Below are 15994 nucleotides of genomic sequence, written 5' to 3'. Positions count from 1 at the left end.
AGAAACTCTCATGGATATATGAGTCTCCATAAATAAACTACCCAGCTATTGGCACAAAAAATGACTATTGCAGGTCATCCCACATCTGCAGTCTCTGCACAGGGGTGGGTGACCCACCCCAGCTGCTGCCACAGCACCCACCCAACCTCCCTGGAGCATGGGAGCACCCCCAAAACGTTCCTACAGGGAAAGCAGAGCAGGGCAAACACCCTGGCGGCTCTGGGGATACAATAACACACAATGACACAGCACATGAGGAATCCATCATTTTAGAAACCATGTATATATGTAGTGTTCAGCCTTCAAAGCTGAGGCAAAGGAACAGCAGCTGAGCCACTAACATAATAGATTAAAAATGTATTTTTAGAGGGGAAAAAAAGTAGCTGTGCAGAGATACTACTCCTTGCAATTCCTCTGGGAGATCTCTTGTCAGAGAGCAAAACAGGCCCCAGTTTTTCCTGCCCTGTCTCTAGAGACAAGCTGTACAGCATCAGACTTCTAAGGCTCAGAGTCTGACCCAGAGATCCCATTAACCAACACTCTGTTCTCAGCTCTCAATTACTTCGGGTCTTTCAGAAGATGTACATGTTTAATTGAACTTCTTGAAGTGCCAACAGAATTGCCTTGCAGAAGATTAGGAGTATCCCTCCCAAAGTCCCTAATTAACACATTACATACTTTTCACTTTACGGATTTCTAATGTGGTGAAAAAAAGGGGTTCTACATTTAGAGAAGCCACCAAAAATCAGGCACAAAGAAAAAAATCAAAAATTCCAGTCTAGATGTTGCTGTACACAAAGATAATATAAATCAGACAATTTACCCCATAGGGCTGTACTGTTTAGAGTAAAATCAGTGGGAAAAAGCCTTCTGTACTGGAGTACTCTACCTAAGCAGTCAGTTTTACATCACTTTATGTTTATTAACTGTACCAAGTTAAAAAAGGAATCTATTAAATCATAACAACAACAAAAAAATAGATATTGGTATTTAGATTTTGGAAAATAAGAAAACGCAAACCCCATGATTATCAAAGGCTTCAGCTCTTCCATCCAACTGCACAGCTGCACATCAAGCACACAAGGGCACCCAGTTACACTCCAGCACCTATGCATTCACCTTCCCTGGGAGCACCAACACTGCAACCATTGCTCCATGGGGAAGGAATGGGCTGGCCAGGGAACAGGGGCTGTGCCCCAGGGGCGATCCTGGTGTGGCCATGAGCCCCTCGCTGGGTGCTCAGCACCCATGGCAGGGTGTGGGGGGAGCCAGCAAAGGAGCAGCAGAGTCAGGGAAGGAATTGCAGAGCTCTCAGGAGACACCAGGGCCAGGACAGCAGCACACAGAGTACACACAGGGAGCCCCAAAGCATCAAAAATACACCTGACCAAGCTCATACATATGTGCAGCTTCCCACTCTGTTTAAATGCTTTAAAACAAGTAATTAATTTTTTAGCCTCTGCAGAAAATGAGGCAGCCAGTTTTCAATAGCTGTCCAGGTTTACAGAAGGACAGCTAGAGCCAACCAAAACCTCAAAAATGTGGAGAGGGAGACAAACAGAAATCACAAGAAAATCCTCCAATAACACAAAGTTTTGTCCAGCTCTGCTGTTGGCAGCAGGTCCTTGCTGAGCAGCACACAGAGGACACATCCAGCTCCCAGCTGTTCTGCAAGAAAAGACAGCAGCAGGCACTCCTGTCCTGAAGAGCAGGGATGTGGCCTGGAACCATCAGCTGGTGCAGAAACAAGACAATCATTGCATGAGATGTAACAATGCTCAAGCTTCAAGATTGTCACAGCACTTTCAGTGGTCTCAGGTAAAGAACCAGTGGGGAGCCTAAAAATGAGGCAGAATCCTGGCAGTATTCAGCAATTTCTTAACTCGCTCCAAAAGGCCATTAGATAAAACTCTCAGCAAGTACAACAGAAAAGCTGCACAGCCAACAGCACCAGGGATGGCTGGAAGCAGTCAGGCTGAAAGGGGCTATGCTTTGCCAGGCCAAAGGCTGAGAATACCCAGATAGATAATGGGAAAGGTCTCCCACCAATGCTGTCACCCTGGCCACAGTGCTCATCCAGTCACCACATCCTGCATTGGGATGTGTTCATCCAAAGTCTCCCCTTCAGGCTGTAAAGGATGGCCAGCTGAGACAGATACACATCTGCACATCAACACACACAGAGCACACTGAAGCTGGAATGAGTCCAGAACACAGTTAAGACACTTCAGTTAATTTTTAATTTTCGTGTTATTTCCCTTCCACTCTGGTTAGTAGCTGGGAGATAGACTGAATTACAGGTTTTATTTCTGTATCTTGCTCTAAAAGTAACATCATAACCTCCTTCCTTGTGCTGAAGGAACACACATAGAAGTAACAGAATCTGACAAGTCATTTAAATATAAAATAGAATAACATAAGACTAGAGTTGACAGAGCATTTGTTTAGGGAATTAATAGAAAGAATCAAGGAAGGAAAAATTGATTATATCGTTGTCCATAAAGAAAACTGTCTTAAAGAAACCAAAGGAAGTCTGTTTCAGATACAAAGGGGGGTGGCTGCTTAGGAGGCTGAGATTGCTCGTGAAGGCCCATGCCTGCAGTCACTGGAAAGGACAGCCTCTCATTTCCTGACAGACAGCCTAAACCAGGGCTGGTCCAGCTTGTCCACCAAGGATGGATGGCTTACACTCCCACCACTCTGGTGGAAGTTTGTCTAACCTGTCCTTACTGAACCAGAGGTGGAAACTCCACTGCTTGCTCCAGGTAATCTCCAAGTGCTTTGCTCTCCTGCCACCTAGCCTAAAACTTTCTTGCTGACATTAAAACCTACGGCTATTTTCTTATCTACTGCAGACAAGGAACAAATTGTTTCCTTCCTGTGAAGGCTGACACAGCAGAAGGTTGTTATAAGCATTTAAAAATAACATAACTGTGCTCTCTTCCACACCCTAATCACCTGGTAATTCTTACAGGGGGTACTGAGCATTTTCCAGACACAGCACCTAACATGCCTGTCTTGAATTACAGAGCCCAAAGATCAGATGTGACACTTCAGCAATGGTGAAGGAACAGTCCTGCACAATGCCATTCATTTTGTGGGCAGTTTTCAGAGGTTTGTCACCACTGAACCATGTCAAAGCTGTGATTTCAAACAACTTTTTTTCTCCATGAAATCTCTACCACATTTATTATTCCATTCTACAGTTGAGTCTACACCTGCTTCTTCAGTGAGTATCTGCATCTATTGAATAGAAGTCAATTTTCAACCATACCTTCACCTTGACAAGACTATTTGACTTCTGTTCTCATCCTCTAGCCTAACTGCACCTTCTCCTAACTTCATCTCACAGGCATCATGCCTTTCACACCTACTTTTCACCTAATGATTTCCACATGGCTACAAAACCTGTTCTGAAGAGACCCTCATCACTTTCCATCAAAAGGTGTCCATCGTGGCACTCAAACTCTCAGGCCATTTAACTCCCTGTATTCCTTTCTTAGCACACACCTGGAGAGTTGTCATCCACAATTCTGAGAATCTCAGAATAGTTTGGGTTGGAAGGGGACCTTTAAAAACCATCCAGTCAAACCTCAAACCCACCAGCTCACATTGGAGCTTTTGCTTGTTGCTGTTAATAAGGCAAGGAGGTCTGACCTTCCTCCACACAGTGGTGTCATGGGATCAGAATTATGTTTCACCCTTTTCTTGCAGTATAATTTTGAGGAACTCTAATCGATCTCCCTCCCACCGTGATCTTCAGGCTTTTGAGCATACACCTGAAAGCACCATTCCAACATGGAGAATAACACCTCTGCATTTATTTCCTTGCCTGCTCTTTATGGAAAGCTGTTCCTCTCATGGTCACTCCAGTTGCTGGAGTAACTCCCCAGAATCCCAGTTCTGATACTTTTGTTATGAATCACTGATGTGTGTTGGCAGCGTTTTTCTGCCAAGAAAGCTGCACAACACCAGCATAAATAGGGCCGTGCACTTCTCCTCCTTGCTGAGCTCACCTCCCTCATTCCCTGAGCCCTGCTTTGCCAGGCAGAGGTTGGGCAGGTTGGACACGGCTGTTTCAGCTGCCCTGACAGATGTGGTGCGTGAGCTTCTTGTGCACTTCAGCATCCTCCCACATTCCAGGAAGAACTGGCCAGTTTGTGCAATATGGAAACAACAGGGCAAGAGAGGCAGGTGAGGGAAGGGCAGAAGGAAAAGGCTTCCTTCCTCCCCATTTTACAGTGGAAGAACAGGTTTGTTTAATTGCATTTTAATTGACGAGAATTAGGCTGCAATTTTGTGGGGTGCAGCACAGAGCCTGCACCTGGAAATGTCTGAGGAAGGTATTTTAAGGATTAGGTAGCACCAGTGGCTGTGGACAGAGGGAGGAAAAGGCAAGTTAAGAAACAGAGAAAGGAAATTTTAGGCAGTTCAGAAAGATGGGGATCCAGCTTCAAAACAGATACCAGATTCCTCTGAAACTTACTGTACTTCATATTTCCAGAGGTACAGAGTTAGTAAAACTGTTTTTGGGTAGAAGGATGTGCCACAAGACAGCAGTTTTCCAGCAGCACAACATTAGATGGTCACCCTGCCCACATACCCACCCATCCCCCTCAAGCACCACCACCTCTGAGTTTTGACTTCCTGCCAAAACCAAATGAGTCAGTGCTACCAGGGCCTGCATGGCTGCTGGATTCCCAAGGTGTTCTGCGGAGGTGCTGAGCAGGAGGAATGGGAAGACTCTCACACACTTTTGCCCCAGCACACTGGGTCTGAGGAGATCCTCAAGAGAAGCTTAACTTAACCTAACCTAACCTAATCCAACCCAACAGAAGCTTGCAGGAATTGCCAGTGACATGGAGAACCAGGACTTCACTGTTGCATTTCTCTTCAGAGCAAAAAGCTTGTTCTCACACTAAGATTTTATTTTAGAAATTAACTATAGCAGTTTGACACCATAGATTAATCACTTATTTCTACACAGCAGCATCATGAATCCAGTCAGCTAATTTTGCACAAAGATTAGTTCCATGGCAGAGGTCTGTTCTGAGAGGCACAGAGCAGCAGGGCTTCTGGAACACAGAGTAACACCATACCATTTTCAGACAACTAAACTCTTTGCTTTATTCTCTGACAATCAGGCACCAGCACAAGGTGAAGTGACTTTTTGCCAGCTGACAATTCCAGGATTCAAGTCAAAGAGCAGTTTCCTAAGGCAGGGCCGAATATAGCTTTGGGTTAAGTGCCATCACAAATATACAAGAGCCTTTTCCATGCATTTCCAAAAGGCACAGAGCCCTGTAAGGAGGAAGGGATGTGTTCAAACTGTGGCTGTGGAGAGGCACATGGGAGGACACCTCAGCAGCCAGCCCGCCCCTGGGAGGAGAGCTGCAGATAAGATGTTTTTAATTCACTTGCTGCCTCATTATTAGTTGCAATTAGTGCAGGCCACGCTGATGTCAGCTCTGTTTCTGATGGAGAAACACACAAGGAGACCAACATGTGAGCTGATGTTGCCAAGTGCTGCCTCAAGGCCTGGCTCTCCTGCTCCACTAATTGAGCCCCTCTGGCTGCAGCCCCCTGGCACCCCCCAGCCAGCAGTGCTTGGCACAGTGCTGGGGCCGCTTTTGGGCAGGTGCTTGCAAGCTTCAATACTTCAGTCAGTGCCAGTTCAAAATTCACCCTGGCACCTCACACCTGCAGGTGACATGGGTATCTGCTGCCCTTCTGTAAGGACTCCCTTCTCCTCCCTTTCCTTCAGTCCTTTGCTTGCTCTGCTCTCTGCTTTGTGCCACAGATGCTGGTGGGTGGGCTGTAGATTTGTCAGGGAACAGGTTCCTCACTAATGCCTCTGGGCCCTTTCCATGCAAACATCCAGGCTTTGCTCTTGTGGCACAGCTGAGGTGTCTGACACTGACTCCTCCTGTAAAATAAAGTACCTCAACACTCTCACTTTGCAAAGGGAAATGGCAGTGGGGAACACTAAAGGGACTACACCTCATCAGCTGGTTGACTTAAGTAAGCAGTTATAATTCCATCCAGTGGAGCAAGCTGCAAAGGGGATAAAAAATGACCTGGCCTGGGGTGATAGTGACCAATTCCTGTGTGCCAGAACCCACAGGCTCAGGGAACCCTGTTTACAGTGGTTTGCAACTGCCAGCTGTCTTCAAAAGGAGGGATTAAACATATTTTATATTTTTTATGTCTAGTAATAAAGATTCCAAAATTTAGTAATAATATAAAACAGTAATTTAGCTCCATATTAAAGCATTTACAACCTTCTACATCTAAACCAATCGCAGTTTACCTTGGGAAAGCAAGTTACAGGTGCTAACCAAACTGGACTGATATGAAACCCTTTAAAGCAGGAAAGTGAACAGACATTTTAAACAAAAATTTCATTGTTTAGACAACACTACCTGTACCCTCTAGACCTCAGATTTACTTGCCATGGCAGTCATCAGTCACTTTCCACTGCCCAGATGACCCATACACATTCTCTGCAGAGCATAAAAACAAGATAAATTGAAAGAACTGGGTGTCCAAAAGAATTTTCCAGAACACATTTTCTCTGGCTTCTTGTCTGTTAAATCTACTGCTGTTCTCCAGAGACCCAAACAAGAAAAATGACAGCAGATTAACTTTTATTATTCTGGTTGATATCTGAACTAATGGCCCAAGACATTCAGCAGAATTATAAAGCAGTAAGTGGCTCACCTCCAAGCACTGGAATTAATCCTAGGATCCTGACAGCTCCTCATTATGAGGTCCAGTGGCCTCCTAAAAGATGAGTCAGGCTGTGAGCCAGGAAGCACTGAGTCATGAAGCACATCATCATCATCATCATCATCATCAGTGTAAGGACCCAGGCTGGCAGCACGGCCCCTCGTGTGCCCCTGTGCCAGCACCCACTCTCAGCAGCAGGCACCACGCAGGGTACCCACTACAATCAGCAAAGCTTCACAGACCCTCCTTAGCTTCAGCAGTTTCTGCAGCAAGATCTGAAGAGAGACGGTAACAAACAGCACACACCTGTCTGTGCAGCCTGTTCTGCAGAGGGGAGGCAAGGCTGCTCCCAGGAGAGGCAAACCCTAACAGATAGGGGGTTAGGGCAGCAGGTAGCACAGAATCAGTGCTAACAGAGTCTCACAGAGCTGCCACACTCAGCCTGAATCTTGGATGGGACTCTGCTGTCATCTCCCAAAGGACTGTCACTCAGGGCTGGCCAAAACTCTTTGATTAAACCACCTCCTTCACCTAGATTAACACTGTCCCTTACTGGCTGCTTAAACCTCAAACCAAGAACTGGACACGTGCAGGATGGTCAAGCTCCCCGGGCAGCCACAGCAGGTAGGGGAGATCTGAACACTGAGTACCAGAGCACGGGAGGGATGCTGAGGAATGTGAGCCTTGAGCTCAGCCCATTGAAACCAGAAACTGCATCTCATGTTTCCCCAGCTGCAGCTCCAAACTGTGGAGCTTCCAAAAGTTCAGCTGTATTCTCTAGGGGGACAAAGTGTTAGCACATGAGGCAGAAATGCCTTGCTGCCTGTTCTCCTAGCAGTGCTCCTGGGCTTTTTTCACAAGGGTTTGTCTCTCCTGCTGAACCTACCTCAGCTACCACCAACTTACTGCTGCATGGAGAGGGAAACAACATGAAACAAAGTAAGCCTGCAAAGCAATTTAAAAAGAAAAAGCAAGACTCTGAGGCTGATGTAAAAATCTATTGCAAGGGATTACCACAGAAGAGAGGCCTTGACTCAGGCTCTAGAGCAAGCATGCTTCAAATGACCTGCCATCCCATCACAGCAAAAACAGTGTTTTCATCTATATCTTGCAAGTAATTGAGCCTGAGTAGTTTTGGGGGCCTGCAATACATCTGAGATGGATATGCAGTTTGTACCTACCTTCTCTGTTCCTGTTACCATCACCTGGCTGTTATTCTGGTTATTATCCTCCTCACTTATGGCATGAGCCACATAATCACTGAACACCATCAGGCAGTTTGTAAACATTGTGCCAGTTCGGAGCAGTTCTGACAGTTAAGGAATAACTACAGTGTAAACATGAACTGCACTCTCTCAAAGGCCGGAAGACAGATCTCGAGATGATAAAGCATCTGGGAAAGGAAGAGTGGAGAAAGACAAACAAATCTCTACAAAGAACTTTGACTAGAAGGTTGTTTTTTTCCTTTGTACTCTTTCATTCAGGCTATCAATTTCAGGAGCAAAAGTCCACCAGGAGATTAGAGATAAGCAAAGCTCCACTTTTTAAATGCATGTGGCCTTTATTTGGTCCCTCACAGAACACCAACTTCAAGTAGTAAGTTGGTGTTTTTAAGAGCACAGCTTGAGGGTTTCCTACAAAGCATCAGGAAAAGATACCTTTTAGCTGTTCCAAAAATAAATTCCTTGTGAAAAAAACAAACAAACAACAACAACAAAAAAACCAAACCAAAACAAAAAAAACCACAAAAAACAACAACAACAACAAAAAAAAACAACCCACAAAACCCTAATAATAGAAAGCACCACAGAAAATAAACTAGTATTAGCCAGGGACAGGATAATTACAAGAAGTTGCTCTCTTGTCTTCTGTAGTAATAAACCCAGACAGTTCCTCCACTAAAAGCCCATAGATTCAGTATCTAGTCCAAGCCAGGATGTAATCCCTGTTAGTGTGTTGGACTGGCACCATCCTGTATCATCCACAGACAGCAGAGTTTGCATTTGAGGTCTTAAAAAGTGATTCTAAATGATCTGGTAACCAAGGAACATCAAGAGCATGGGCTAGGTGACTGATTCAATATTTAAGAAACACAAGCAGCCCAGCTGTCACATCTAAGCATTTCATTCCTTGTCTCATCTCATGGCAGCTCCTGTGGGGCAGGCAGGACTGATTTACAAAGATGCAGAAACACAGCCACTCATGCTGCTGCTGCCCACTGTCATCAGGCCTTGTGGCTTTTTTTCCAACACACATTTAATCTCCAGGTTATACATAAACGAAGACGATGATGAATCACGAGCAGCACTCCTGGCACAAATGTGTGCAATAATTAAAAGCTTCCTTCTTCCAGAGGAAGAGCAGTTCTGTTTTTTTACCCCTTTGAGACGTCTCTCCTCTCCATTCAGTATGGCATCATCCCCTCCCAAACTGCCACCAGCCCTCAGCTCTGTGTTCCCAGAGTCTCTCCAGCTGGGCCACCCTGGCCCATGATCCAGCCCATGTCAGATGTAGGGGCCTGAGAGCTGGCACTGGAGGAAGGGGACATGTCCTGGAGACATGGAGCTGTGGCAGTCCCATCGCCCAGAGAGCCATTTACATCTTCTTCACTGCATGCAGTGTGCTCTGTTTTCACAGGTATAACCCAGTGGTTGTCCAAGAACTTACACAGGAGAACCTGAGAACCTTCAAGACGGTTGTGACAGTAAAGACAATGCAGTGTGAACGTTACTACCTTATAGAAATCAACTGTCCTGGTGACAAGGACTGTGAAACTCCCAGGAAGGGATGGATGAGCACAGAGCCACACAAGGCTCCAGGAGGGAGATGCAGGAGCAGCACTTCAGCACCTGTCTCCAAACACCTGCAGCTAGCAGCAAGAGAATGCCACTGTCCATAGAGAACTCATGGCCAAAGAATTTGTTATGTAAATGAGAATCCTAAACCTACTTATTTGCAGATACATCAGGGTAACCCTAGGTCATTTAGCAACAAAGCAGGGGGTCTGAGCCTTAGCCTAAGGGAGATCCAAATTCACTGTTCATGTTTCTTGTCAGGTTGCAGAAGACCCTCCTTGTAAAAATGGACTTTTAATTTCCAGTTTCGATTAAAAGAAACAGACAGAGCCTGTCTTTATAATTCTAGCACTTCACTGTTCAATCTATTACTCCCATCTCCATTTGGGGGGTGTTTCAATGCAACTTTCATGTTTCAGAAGTGACAGTCATAATTCTGGGGAAACAAATGCTTCTGCTTCTACCTCCAAGTTCGATGGAGTCTCACCCAGAACACATTCACCCTTCACATAAAGGTAATTGTGCCTTAATTCATGAAACCCAAAACAATTGCTCAAGGTGAACAGCTGCATTCATGAAGCATTAACTTGGACAGGATTTCAGTATCAACACTGCTACATGAACTACGTCACTGTTCAAAAGAAAGCAGTGACAATAAATCTTTTAGTGAATTATCTGCATAGTTTACCCAAAATAGAGCTTACTGTAGTTCAGAAGTGAACAGACTGAACTCTATTTAATTGAGAAAGAGTCAAGAAGCAGCATCTAAGGAAGAAATTTAGATGCTTGACATGAGAATCTGAGCACTGGATGTGGAACAAGGAAGAGTAAAATAGTATGGAAGGGAAGGAGTGGTAGAGTTGTGACATTCATGGCTGGTCCATGTTTATATTGCAGGTAGAGTTTGGAAGCCCATTATCACCTGCTTTCCAAAAGGCACCACAAAGCGATCTGCTAATGAATTCAAGTCATTACAGTAGGAGAAAAAGCAGGTCGTCCGACCTGTACACACGGGTTGCATCATACCCTTCCCTGTTCCCTTCTGATACACAGGGGAATTACAGACCGCTCCGGGAAACGCCGCGACCTGCCTGGCCCGGGGGAGCACGGGGGGCTGAGCTTGTGTCCATCGGTACCGGCAGCAGGGCTGAGCCTGTGTCCATCGGTACCGGCAGCAGGGCTGAGCCTGTGTCCATCGGTACCGGCAGCAGGGCTGAGCCTGTGCGCATCGGTACCGGGCTGCGGGCAGCAGGGCTGAGCCTGTGCCCATCGGTACCCGGGCAGCAGGGCTGAGCCTGTGTCCATCGGTACCGGGCTGCGGGCAGCAGGGCTGAGCCTGTGTCCATCGGTACCGGCAGCAGGGCTGAGCCTGTGTCCATCGGTACCCGGGCAGCAGGGCTGAGCCTGTGCCCATCGGTACCGGGCTGCGGGCAGCAGGGCTGAGCCTGTGCACATCGGTACCCGGGCAGCAGGGCTGAGCCTGTGCCCATCGGTACCGGCAGCAGGGCTGAGCCTGTGTCCATCGGTACCCGGGCAGCAGGGCTGAGCCTGTGTCCATCGGTACCGGCAGCAGGGCTGAGCCTGTGTCCATCGGTACCCGGGCAGCAGGGCTGAGCCTGTGCCCATCGGTACCGGCAGCAGGGCTGAGCCTGTGTCCATCGGTACCGGCAGCAGGGCTGAGCCTGTGTCCATCGGTACCGGGCTGCGGGCAGCAGGGCTGAGCCTGTGCCCATCGGTACCGGCAGCAGGGCTGAGCCTGTGTCCATCGGTACCGGCAGCAGGGCTGAGCCTGTGTCCATCGGTACCGGCAGCAGGGCTGAGCCTGTGCCCATCGGTACCGGGCTGCGGGCAGCAGGGCTGAGCCTGTGTCCATCGGTACCGGGCTGCGGGCAGCAGGGCTGAGCCTGTGCCCATCGGTACCGGGCTGCGGGCAGCACAGCTGAGCCTGTGTCCATCGGTACCGGGTTGCAGGGCTGAGCCTGTGTCCATCGGTACCGGGCTGCGGGCAGCAGGGCTGAGCCGCCCGGAGCCGGGCGGGCAGCAGGGCCGGGCTGTGGGCACCCCGCACGCCGGGCACAGGGCAGGGCCGGGCACAGCGCGGCACCGCGGCAGGTGCGCCCCGCACGGAGAGACCCCGAGGAAGGACAGAGCTGCTCCTCCCCTGCGCATCCCGGGCAGAGGCTGCGGTGCCCCAGGCCCCTCTGCAGGCAACTCCCGCTCGCACAGACCGCCCCATCCCGGGGGCGTCAGCGGCGGGAGAGCGCGGAGAGCCCAAAGACGCCTCCCCGGCGGGGCCGGGCTGCGGGCGGGCTGCGGCAGCGCACGGCTCTCCCGCTCGCAGCCCGAATCCTCTTTCCCTCCTCCCGGCCCGGGCAGGCGGCGGGATGCGGAGGGAGCCTCCCGGGGCGAACCTGCGCGTACAGTGCCGGGGCGGCTCTGCTGAGTCACAGCCGGCCCCCCATCACTCACCTGCGGGCCGCGGCCGCTCCGCACCCCGCCGCGGGCAGCGCCGGCCGCGCAGCGCAGCGCGCCCGCTCCATTGCAGGCGCCGCGCTCCCGGGGCCCCTCCGCGGGGTCGCCGCTGCCGCCGCCCTCCTCGCCGGCGGGGAAGAGCCCGCAGGAGCGCTGGAAGCGCGCCACGGGCTGGGAGCTGCGCAAGGTGCCCAGCAGGCGGGCCATGCTGCCGCCAGCCTCCGCGCAGCGCGGCCCCAGCGCGCCCCGCCGGCCGCGGGGCCGCGGGCAGGTGCGCCCGCCCCGCCCCGGCCCGCCCCGCCCGCACAGGTGCCATGCCCCTCCCCCCGCACAGGTGCGGTGTCCCTCCCCTCCCGCACAGGTAGGATATCCCTCCCTCCCTCCCGCACAGGTAGGATATCCCTCCCTCCCTCCCGCACAGGTAGGATGTCCCTTCCCTCCCGCACAGGTAGGATGTTCCTCCCTCCCGTACAGGTAGGATATCCCTCCCTCCCGCACAGGTAGGCTGTCTCTCTCCTCCCGCACAGGTAGGATATCCCTCCCTCCCGCACAGGTAGGATGTCCCTCTCCTCCCTCCCGCACAGGTAGGATATCCCTCCCTCCCGCACAGGTAGGATGTCCCTTCCCTCCCGCACAGGTAGGATGTTCCTCCCTCCCGTACAGGTAGGATGTCTCTCTCCTCCCGCACAGGTAGGATGTCTCTCTCCTCCCGCACAGGTAGGATATCCCTCCCTCCCTCCCGCACAGGTAGGATATCCCTCCCTCCCTCCCGCACAGGTAGGATATCCCTCCCTCCCTCCCGCACAGGTAGGATGTCTCTCTCCTCCCGCACAGGTAGGATGTCTCTCCCCTCCCGCACAGGTAGGATGTCTCTCCCCTCCCGCACAGGTAGGATGTCCCTCCCTTCCGCACAGGTAGGATGTCCCGCCCGGGAGCGCCCCTTGCCGGCCGGGCCCTGCGCTTCTCCTCCCCGGCTCCCAACCCCACCGTGCCCCCCGGCGAGGACAGGACATTCAGCGCGTTCCTTTTCTTAGGTGTTTCTCCTGCCGTGGTATTTTTCCTGCTATCTTCTTAATGTGAAGATAGAATGCTCTTCATCATACCCTGATCTTTGGGGAAAACACTTACCTGTGGATGCCAGGCTACATGGGTTCATCTTCCATCAATTCATCTCATGAGTATAAAATACACCCTGAGCTGTCCCCGGCTTCATTTTGTCATTTTGTTTTGGAATCAGCTTTTATTTCTTTTCCCTTCTTTTTCTTTGCACATCTACATTGTGTACATGTACACATATACCTATAAGGATACATCTCTAAATGTATTCTCCCTTAAATACAGTTATGGGGTTTCCTACGGAAAAAGAGGAGTTATCACTTGGAAGATGCCCCTCAAGTTCTGAGGCTGCAAGCCTTGCCACAGGTGAACCCTGCTGATTCCTACTTTTGAAACCTTCAGCATCTTAGTTCCATCAATACAAATTTTTTTTTTCTTTTTGGAACAGCCCATTTCTATTCCCAGAAATATATTTTGTACAAGGATTGCACAATCATAATTTGCTCAACATAGACTCATTTAAAGTTTGTTGCCTTTTTTTTTTCATTCTCAAATACCCCATATTATGCAAGATTGCATCACAGCTTTTTTTTTTTTTCCTTTTTTTTTTTCCCTTTTTTTTTTTTTTTTCCCCAGAGTGCTTGGAAACCCAAACCACATTCCTTTGCTTTTAGCAAGTCAGTGTGTCCCTGTGCCACAGTTTGGGCTGCCTGAAGGAGATGCTCACCCAGGCCCCATGAGTGCCACTGCTCTCGAGGTGGCAGAGCCATCCCATCACCCAGCCTGGGCTGGGGCCAGCCCAGCCCATGGCCATGGGCCACATGGCCTCTGTGAGGAATGCCAGGGGCAGGTCTTCAGCACCCCCACCCACAACCCAGGGCAGACTTCATAGATCTCATCTAATTGTTTGTGGGATTCATTTTATTTTATCTTCTCCAACCCAATCTTCTACTGGTAGAGGTTTGCCTGAGCTCCAGGTGCCATCAGGTGTCAGGTGCTTTCCCCAGTGCTGGTGTGTGCACACACAGCCCTGGCCATGGTGACAGGGCTGCCCTGCCAGCAGAGCCAGCTCACAGGGACTGAGGAGGGAGGCAGCCTGAGCAGGTTATGTGATTCTGCTCTCTTACTTGGGGGGAATTATTTATAGTTTGCATCTGGGTTTGTTTTTTAATAGCTGTAAAATTTACTAGGTACATTCATAAGAACCTGGGAAACATTTATCTTTTTTTCCCTTTTCCTTGGATATTTGAAAAATCCACAGGCATGGAATTTTAATTAAAAATTGCATTTATATTAGTCAATCTCTTCTACATAGACTGAATGCATTCAAATCACAGTCCCTTCATGGTTATTTTCACTGTGTTGCAGAAAGAGTCTTCAAAACTATTTCATTCTTATTTTGTTCACCTATACATCAACATGTACATGGTAATTTGAAGAGTAAAATTACAGCCCTGCTGGTGCAGCTGGGAGCCTTGCCACTGATGCCAGTGGATAGGATCTCATCCAGGGACACAGTGAAAAGCAGGAAAGCAGGAATGAGAGTGCATGGCTGGGGCCAGCACTTGGTGGGTATTTTAAAACGTCTCTTTGTCAACCACAAGTCAATATTTATCTGATCTGCCTACATAGTTATGTCATTATAATACTTCCCAGGTATTAAAATAGAACTAAGCATTCACAGCCAGCTTCTCCCTGATTCCTCTTCAGGTGCACTCTTAGGTGAGTGGGAGTGTGTCTCAGTGAGGATGTCAGCATCCAGCTGATGAAAATTCAGGGTTTATTAATCAAACTCACTCTAAACTTAATAGAGAGAAAAAATAAGGGGGAAATTGCTACTTATTGTTAATTTGAATAAGCCTTGTCCATGTCTTGGAATCAACATGATTAATTACAAGTACTACATGAACTGATAATGGAAGTCTATGACCCTTTTTTTGCTGTGGAAAGTGAAGGGATTTGTGGGAGTTATGTTTCTAATATAGACTGATTTCTGGATTGAAAGAAACTTTTCAGGTCCAGTTTCACAGAATTATAGAATATCCTGACTTGGAAGGGACTCAGACGGATCATCCAAGCCCAGCTCCTGGTCCTGCACAGGACAGCCCCAAGAGCCACACCAGGTCTGTGAGAGCGATGTCCAAAGGCTCCTTGAGCTCTGTCAGTGCTGTGTCCATGCCCTGGGGAGCCTGCTCAGTGCCAGCCAGCCCTGGGTGAGACAGGGGTGGGTTCCTAACCCTGGGACCTAACCCTGCCTCAGCCTCGTGCTGTTCCTTCAGCTCCTGTCCCTGGGCACCAGAGGGCAGAGATCAGTGCCTGCCCCTCTCCTTCCCCTGCTGAGGGAGCTGCAGACTGAGATGAGGCCTCCCCTCAGTCTCCTCCAGGCTGAAGAAGCCAAGTGACCTCAGCTGTTTCTCACATTGCTTCCCTGCTAGACCATTCACCATCTTCGTAGGTTTAGCACACAAAGAAAACCCATTAGTGGCTTTTGGACATTTTCTTAGGAAGATAACGATCAGTCTAGTCAAACTCCCCCTAACACCTCCCCTCAGCCAATACTTTAACCTACTAGCAAATACAAACCACATTCATCACTGGAGCAGAGACTTGTGCTCCTGTGGTTTTAGGGAAAAATGGCAGTGCAGCACAGACACAGCTTGAGCAGCCTGATGAGCCCAGTCAGGATACACTTATTTCCAGGGAATCCTGCCTCTTGCCTGTCCAGTACTGAGCAGATGTGGACACAGCTGCAGGATGCAGCAGCTTGGTTGGGGGGCCTGGGAAGAGGGAAAGAGAGAGAGAGATGTTTTCAGGATGGAACAGAGGGTCGTAGGAAGGACCACAGCACAGGAGTGGGAGGTGTTTGGGCCATGGAAAGGATGGAGGATTTGAGGACAGAAGCAGGGGCAGAAGACTGAAAATATCTAGTAATGAGAAAATGT

The 15994-nt window shown here is 49.2% G+C and overlaps 1 protein-coding gene across 2 annotated transcripts in view; it reads right to left on the bottom strand.

Moving 5' to 3' along the window:
• The window catches only part of SGPP2 (sphingosine-1-phosphate phosphatase 2), a 34693-nt gene extending 22407 nt beyond the window's left edge, over window positions 1-12286 (bottom strand). The window contains exons 1-2 of one of the 2 annotated variants that reach the window (XM_063407987.1): window positions 11994-12109; window positions 6721-6783 (exon numbers count right to left, since the gene is read on the bottom strand). Coding sequence is in view for 1 of the 2 variants with exons in the window: in XM_063407985.1 (XP_063264055.1) it covers window positions 11994-12203 (210 nt within the window). In the remaining variant the exon portion in view is untranslated. Of the gene's footprint in view, window positions 1-6720; window positions 6784-11993 lie in introns of both variants that reach the window. The other variant, XM_063407985.1, reaches the window with a different exon arrangement.
• Between the last annotated feature and the right edge of the window lie 3708 nt (window positions 12287-15994).

This window comes from Prinia subflava, chromosome 11, assembly GCF_021018805.1.
Source record: "Prinia subflava isolate CZ2003 ecotype Zambia chromosome 11, Cam_Psub_1.2, whole genome shotgun sequence".
Classification (NCBI taxonomy): domain Eukaryota; kingdom Metazoa; phylum Chordata; class Aves; order Passeriformes; family Cisticolidae; genus Prinia; species Prinia subflava.
This window is presented reverse-complemented; position numbering and strand designations above follow the sequence as displayed.